This window comes from Priapulus caudatus, unplaced genomic scaffold, assembly GCF_000485595.1.
Source record: "Priapulus caudatus unplaced genomic scaffold, Priapulus_caudatus-5.0.1 Scaffold165, whole genome shotgun sequence".
In the NCBI taxonomy this organism is placed as follows: Eukaryota; Metazoa; Priapulida; class Priapulimorpha; order Priapulimorphida; family Priapulidae; genus Priapulus; species Priapulus caudatus.
Window position 1 is genome coordinate 391231 of NW_014577226.1, and position 8266 is coordinate 399496.

The window sequence follows — 8266 nt, forward strand, 5'->3', positions numbered from 1 at the left end:
TATTTAATTTATTAATTTTTTATTTTATTTTATTAATTATGCCCAGATAAATAATAGTATGTAAATATTAGTGTTTGAAAACCTAAACTACCGAATTTCCTGAAACATGTCTACATAATTTCCTGGGAACTGGGATATGGGGTGTTTTTTTGATGGGAAAGTGGGAATGTACCCCCCCGTTCCCCCCCTAATAACACGCTCCTGACTACACACTTAATTAGTGATGCTGTAGCGGCGCAAGACTCGCTACAAGCTTACATCACTACAGCGTGTGATACAGAGCAAAGCGTGAACATAAACCTGTGAGAGTTTCTCAAGAGTTTATCTTCAACCATATAAATAGTTTGGAAACTTAAAATAGAATGACGTTTACATTTTGACATCTCAATGGCGTTCATGGTGTTTCATAGAAATGATCTATACGGGGGCTGACGTTGATTTACCTTCTAGATGGAGGTGCAAACGTAAGAAATGACTTTGGATTTATGTAGATGTGTAAATCCTGTATTTCCGCTTTCCATTTTCAGATATCCGTTTCGCGAGTAGTGTCATCGTTTTTCACTGCAGTCATGCCTTCCATGAAGATTGCTTAGCAGTGGTGAGTGTCAAAACTCTTGTGTATGTGTAGGTGTGTGTGTGTGTGTGTGTGTGTATGTGCGTGTGTGTGTGTGTGTGTGTGTGTGCGTGCGTGCGTGTGGGGGTACGTGTGCATGTGTGTGAGCGCGTGTGCATGTGCGTGTACGTGTGTGTGGAATATATAGACTCTCCCCCACGAACAGAGAATGCACGCGAAGCGGCAGTTCACCCCATGTCTATCATTTAACTATCCCCGTGTTTCCTCGGCGCCTTCAAGTATTCGAGAAAAAAGTCTAATATTTTTGTCCAGATTTCAACAATGTCAATGTATTTCGTCCTGGTCTTTGTGGTTTAACGTCGTAGGTGATAGGTGCTGTAAGGCCTTTGTTTGCTTGAATTGTTATCGTGTGACCATGAGGGCGAAAGATCGTTACGTGATCACACACAAATATTGTAAATTGCCCGAAAGCGGTTGCGTGCGCAAGAAAGGATCGTAAGTGGCATCGATCGAGAAACGTGTAATCTTCCTAGATGCATGCCATTTTCCGAATGTTGTCCAGGATATGCTAACGCCCAGTGTTCACATCCGTCCCAAATAAAAGTCATTATTTACCTGTGCGCTCTCTCTATCCACCCTCTCGTTACGCTTGTCTCTCGTTTAGTGTATAAATACGGCGGGCTGTGTGTAGTTTAATAGTTTGAGGAACGCGCGTGTGTATAAACGTGTATACTCATTTCTTGTCCAAACACCTGTGTGGAGCAAGGTAAGCAAATGATCGGTGGGTTGTTCCCTCTGTGTACATTGCGTGAGTGCGCTGGTTGCAGTGTGGGCGTTAGTAAAGGGCGAAAACGAAGCAGGAATATTTTTTCCCATCACACAGCTCTCCTTTCTTGATTCAAGACAAGCGTTATTATTCTATACCGCGTGTGTTAGTGTTCTGATTTTGTTAGCTGCGTGGCTAGACGAACAGCTGGGGTTGGGTTCAGCACTCTCTCGATGACTAGTTTCATTGCTACAATCCGACCTCGTGTGGATAAATCCAGTTCTGCTGCTTCTGTCGACAAAATAAACACGACCTTCAAAAGAGGTGATGTCAACCAGTTTTAAATCGCACCGGGGATTCTGACTAACGCATCTCCGCATCGACCGCATTTTTTTTATGCTATACAGTACTCTTTAAGTAAGCGGCCTTGGTACACACTGCATTCTCCCTGATACCCCAGTCCTGGTATGTGAATACTGTGTGTGTGTGTGTGTGTGTGCGTGTGCGTGTGCGTGTGCGTGCGTGCGTGCGTGTGTGTGTGTAAGATTCGCTTTGCTGCTTTGCTGCTGCGCCTCTTCCTCAAACTATTATTCGGGTTTCTTGTCTAAGCTTTTACATTGTGCAGCCTCGTTACGCTCAATATATTCAAAGCTTGGATCCTTGTTGCTAGACGGACGTGACAAAGGAAGGCATCGGTAATTCTATGCACGTGTAAATCAGTTAATGGTAGTTGAGTGCAACGTGGTAGCAAGTAATCAAGAGCTAATAATACCGCTCTTGGAGTAATGAAGTGTAATTATACTTTATTCCTGCGTTTAAATGCGGCGCGATTACAAATCTTGGTTTAATATTGTTGCCGCGAACTGAGGAATTTATCGTGTAAGCTCTCGCTGCATACAGTGTCAATAAAAATATAATAACAATAATAATAATATAATGGGTTAAAGAGTGTCGGCTACGGAAAGCTAGTGATTACTTCCATATAGGGTCAATCATAATGATTAATTTGTTCTCCTCCTGCAAATACTGATATAGGTACCCATGTGTGATAAAGATTCCCCGTGTTTGGCGCGTTAAAATTGGCGTTTCCTAACAGATCTGTTCTCGTGAGGTAATAATAATTACCGCCGAATATGTCCTAGGTGCGCGCGCGTAACAATAAACAACCATGCGACACCATCCGTCTCTGCTTGCTTCCAGGGAGCGATGTCGTGCACTATCTGTCACACTCAGTCGAAAGAGGCGCCCAGGGTCGTCTAGTGGACTCTTCTCCCCGTGATTAGCCGTGATCGATTCGTCAGATTTCATTCCAGAGCGGATGCTGTGGAAACCAAGCAATTCGCGAATCGGCAATTGGACTTTTGTGGGGAAATCATTCGTTGCAGCAGTGCTTCTGTAACTGCAGCCGATGCGGACTGCGTGGTTTCTCTGTGATGGCAGGCTAGCACAGCAGCGTTTTGCGAATAGTCTTGTATATAAGTAGGTTGCCTGCTCCAATAATGTACGCGTTCCTATTAAATAAGGGAAGAATGCTTTGTTGGCGCTTTAGTGCTGATGTTGATTGTAATATGGGCAGTGCAGTACTATAAACATTGTTTATTAATTTACTCATAAATACGTTATATAAAAAAAAAAAAATTTCCAATAAATGAAATATATATATACATTTCGCGGCATCTGTTGTGTATATTCTGTACGGATGCACAGCACAAATGATTTGATGTAAATATACAATATACTAAGCAACTTATACACACTCGTGAACTACTGTGGTTTCTAATAAGCCGGTTACTCTCGGCTTTTTCATATCGCGGTTCTCCATGCGTTGGGGGGGGGGGGAGTGGGCGTTTGTTTTCTCATATTTGGTTCCTGATTCCACACCTTTGTGATCCGCGTTGCTGCCGCGTGTCCTGTTTTATTACGTGGCGTACGTCAAGAGCTAGCGAAACAGTTTGTAAATCTATGTCGGCATGTAGAGAATTGTATTTGTTGACCTTTCTCCAATATAGTACTTTTTGATCATGAGAGGTGATAATGAGTGTGATGGATAGGTGGTTTTTCGTATTTGTCGTTTGTTGATTGTACATTGACAATTTAATCATATGTAAATAACACCATGCGGCGATTTAATTAAAAATTCGTCCACCCTGGTATTAATTTACAAAAATCTGTTTGTGAATTTACTGTTCACTTCCGCTTATAGAAATCTGTATTTTCCTAATCGTTAAAGAGTAACAGAGAGGCTTGTCTCTCTCTCTGTAAGTGATTGCTGCAGAAATGCGTGTCTGTTATTTTACACACGGTGCCTGTGATTATTTGATGTAATGTATTCGGAGATTGATCCGTAACCGTAGATTTCATCATAAACGTGAAAAGTTTGCGATTGTGGGCCGGTTCGCTCGAGTGAAATCTATTTTTAATGCGAGATAGTCGCACGTTAAATGCTGAGTACATTCGCGACTGTAAAAACACGCCTGACCACCAAAATCCAGGTTCTCCTGTATCTTGTGATGCACCACCGCATTATTTCAATCGGCTAAAACTCGTGAATTCGTGTTCCACATCAAAAATTAAGCAAAACGACTACACGTGTGTGCCTCGCTTATACGCGTATCTGAGTGAATCGGCGAGGCTCAGCGTACAAGGCTGTTTAACGTCCCCCGCGGGGCAAGCTCGGGGATCACGTAGACAAGGCGTCTTCTCCTTCCTTCGATTCTACTGGAATGCGTCCTCCATATCTGATATAAAGGGGGACTTTCCCGATTTGATGTTTAGCCGTTTAGCGGCGGCTGATATTAATGTTTTAGCACGAACACAATGTGAATGAGCTCATCCGCATAAGCAGCTACTGCCTTGGAACATATTGTGTTGTGTGTGTGTCTGTCTGTCCATGTCCGTCATCGTTTTGTTTTCTGCTCTCTCTCAGTCTCTCTCCCCTCCCCTCTCTGCGTCTCCTCTCTTTCTTTGCTCTGGCTGTCTGTCCGCATCCGCCGCCCATGCTCTCGTCTCTCCTCTGCTCTCCGTATTCTCTCTCTCTGCTTCTCGTCCTCTCTTTCTCTCTTATTTCCATTTCCTCTCTCGCGTTCTCTCTCTATTTCTCTCTTTGCCCCCTCCCTTGATCTCACTCCCTCTCTGTCCGACTGTGTTTGTAGTGTTTTGTACGTGGGTCACGTAGCACCCGTTAACACACGAAGCGTGAATCATCAATCGAACGTTATATTTACATGACTAAAACTACAAGATTTAACTATAGCGACCGCATATAGTAAGATTCGCAGTTCCTGCTTATTCCGTTGAAATACATCATGTACGCCGTGGTAACCACCGGGACCTCGCTGTGGCATTCGCGGCATAGCCGTCATTAGTACTGTGATAACGGTTCCGACTAACTGAGAGGTCCTGCTTGCTAACGGTGAACCCACACCCATACTAATGTTTCCCGAGTTCGGTGGAGCAGACGAGAAAGATATGCTTTTCCGCTTCGAATTAGATGTTGCTAAGGAAGATCGCGTCGCCGAATTCTTCTCGGCGGCCTCTGACCTGAAACCAACTCTCAAAGTTCAAACAGAATCAATGCTAGCTAGCATCATGACATGCTAGCCCAGCATCTGCACTTCATTCTATGACAAAATCCTAGAATATATATTATATATTTGACATCACAGGCGCGCGTAATTTTCTGAGTGTATATTTATGAAGTAGTAATAGGCAGTTTTTTGATATATATATATATATATATCAAGAGCTCATAATAGAGATTATGAATTAAATATGAATTATATGAATAATGAATTATAAAAGATATCTCTATTAGTGAGCTCTTGATATTATATTTATATATATAATCAAAGTGCTATAGAAAATCCAGTACGATTCCCAGAGCTACATAAAAAGTCGGCAAGAGAATAACGTGTAAAGGTGAATTGTTTGTAAGGATGGCGACCATTACCCCGTTTCTAACAGTGAAAATCGTACATGGCAATTGTGTGTAGTTCTGTTCTTATGCGTGCTTAACACAGGTCTAAACTACGCACGACTTAAATGTAGCGTTTATCTTCTAGGCAACAGACCGTCAGATGAGCCGCAGAAACGCTCTGTGGCTCTAGTGTCAGGTTTTGTGCGTGCGCGGTGTGTCCGTGAGTGAATGCGCGGCGGTGTGTAGCGTGAGGTGTGTACGCGTGGGTGTGTATTATTTTGTGAGAGCGTGTGCGTGCGTACGTGTGTTTTAAATAGATCCACCCTCGCACACGAAAGATGTTGCAATGAGTCAATTGCTGGATTGTACGTTTATTAGGTTATATTTGGGAAATTCCAGATAACGCCGGAGTATCCAGAATTCTGACACCATGTATGTTGGATTTTCAACCCAACCACCACCCACCTAGTTTCGTAAATTCGAAGGTACATGCACTTATTAGTAACTAGAATATTTATTCCAACTGCGTTCTGCTCTAGCCATAAAATGGCAGAAATATATGGTAATAATACTTAGGTGTCTCCATTAATGTATTCCCCTACCCTCATAGCTCGTAATTTTTCAATTTATATATCATAGTTAGGTTAGGTTAGGTAGATTATCACTGTTTTAGCATTGCATGTCATCGTTACCGCTCTGGGCTCTATGAATAAAACATACACAGTAACGCATAAATAACGACAAATTGAAAAGCACCAGAATTTAAATTGACTGCAGACACAAATGACTGTCCTGGCAAGCCAACACATGCGTAGACGGCTATAGCGGCAGTGGTTCCCAACCTTTTCACCACCAATGACCCCTTTTATTTAAATAAATTTTCCCACGGACCCCAGGTTTTTTCCCATGGAATGTTTTCTCGGTGGAAGCAGCCGCTAGGCTATTTTATAGCTAAAACATCTACCTCGCACAACCAATGTTGCCATACTGAGTCGATAACCAGCTAAGAACAACGAAACATGAAATTTTGAAAGTTTATCTTTAGCAGTCTTATCGTGAGTAATTAAACATTTTACGCTGGAACCTCTTTAAAATTTTGAACTTAGCTCACGGACACGCTAGTACTACCTTGACGGACCCCAGGCGTTCGGGGACCACAGGGGTCCGGGGACTCTAGGTTGGGAACCACTGCTATAGCCTGTCGAAATAATCGTTCCTTATTGACTTAGGCCTACATTACGTACAAATTAAGTGTTTACCACTTCTATCGGCGCAGGGCTTTAACATAATTAGTCAGAAATAGCTAAACGAGCCAGGTCAAACAGAGGTTAGGGGGACATAGACCCTACGAGCCAAAGTATCTGTGTGTGCAATAAAATTTATTTGAATTTGAATTTGAATTTGACAGACAGTAGACTTAGCCCATTTGGCTCGAGCCAAACCATGACCGTGTGAACGCGGCTATAGTCCGGACCAAGTTAGCCCGGGCCTGGCCCTGCTTCATTTGCGGGGCTAACTTGGAGCGGGCCAGCGCGTATTTGGAGTGGGATAGCGTGTACACACTGCAAATATTTAGCGCGAGCCTGACTCGCGCTAGTTTAATACCATATCAGATTCGTAGTCTGTACGGGGCACTAGTATCAATGACTGCCACCAACCCCACCCGAGCGTGTCTAAGCTAACTAATTCGCATCCGTGTGCATACGTCCGCATGTTCTACCTCCACTGGCCCCCACGTAGCATCGCGCGCCAGAACAAACATCATAGCCCTCCCTCTCTCCCTCTCTCCCTCCCTCCCCTCTGTACTTCATCCCCCGTGATAAACTTCTTTGTGCCCGGTCGTGGTGCCATCTGCCTGCAGTCGAACACGTCATTATAACTTTCAAAAATTAAAGGTGAATCTGCTACATCACAGACGGTTGAGGTCTAATATTTAAGAGTGCAATTTTATCTAAAAATTAATCTAAAATTTTATCTAAAAATTTATCTAAAATTTAATCTAAATTTAAGTGACAAAAATGCAATTAGGTGATATGTTATTGATGATTTCAGATCGCGCTGAGGGAAGGTTGCAAGCGCATTCTGGTTAAGGACAGTTTTCAGTTGCTGCATCGGCTGGTGAAGGCACGTAGCCGCGGCGTGCGCGTGGACGAGCAGATCTGTCAATCATGCCACAACCGCCTCATCGTCAACGGTATAACAGAGGGGGGGAACGGGTATTTTCGGGACGCGGGATTGGCCATTTTAATTACCTGGGAACTGGGAAATGTCAGATAAATTTTCCGTGATTCGGGAATAGAAGTCCATCGGGACGTGGGAAAGACCCTCTAAAATTGTCTGGGATCTGGGAAAATTGTGTCAATTCATCGGGATTTCAATTTCTGCGCTAATATTTATTTAATTTATTAATATTATTATTTTTTTATTAATTATGCCCAGATAAATAATAGTATGTAAATATTAGTATTTATGTAGTGTTTGAAAACCTAAACTATTGAATTTGCTGAAACATGTCTACATAATTTCCTGGGAACTGGGAATTGGGATTTTATTTTACTGGGAACTGGGATATGGGGTGTTTTTTGCTGGGAAAAGGGGAATGTACCCCCCCCATGATCATTAGCATTGAGATATCTTGCTCTAAACTTATTAGCAGGTTTGGTTATGGCAGCTGGTGGCAGCAGACGCAAGTTGGGGTGAGTTAAGTAAGGAACTTAATTGGTGTATTTAAATTTGCGGAGTTGTAACCATTTGGCCACTTTACTCCCGTCTATAAATTCTTGATAAACTGCAGTTTTTGGCGGCAGAGGGATATCAGAGGCAGACGCCTGGCGAATCAAGAACGGTTGAGTTGAAACAGCACATTTCTTTGAATCACTGTTTAATTATTTTATGAAACCTATCATTGAATTTGAACAAATACAGGTGTGTATAAATAATAGCGGGCGTGCATGAAACGCAGGCCGCTGGCGTATGTGTACGCGGGCGTGCGGTGTGTGTGGGTGCGTGC

At 42.9% G+C, this 8266-nt stretch overlaps 1 protein-coding gene across 1 annotated transcript in view; it reads left to right on the forward strand.

The window, feature by feature from the left end:
- Positions 1 to 8106, forward strand: part of LOC106806499 (vacuolar protein sorting-associated protein 41 homolog) — a 54977-nt gene extending 46871 nt beyond the window's left edge. The window contains exons 21-22 of the mRNA XM_014808466.1: positions 7309 to 7450; positions 8051 to 8106. Coding sequence (XP_014663952.1) covers positions 7309 to 7450; positions 8051 to 8106 — 198 coding nt within the window. The remainder of the gene's footprint in view (positions 1 to 7308; positions 7451 to 8050) is intronic.
- The last annotated feature ends 160 nt before the right edge of the window (positions 8107 to 8266 follow it).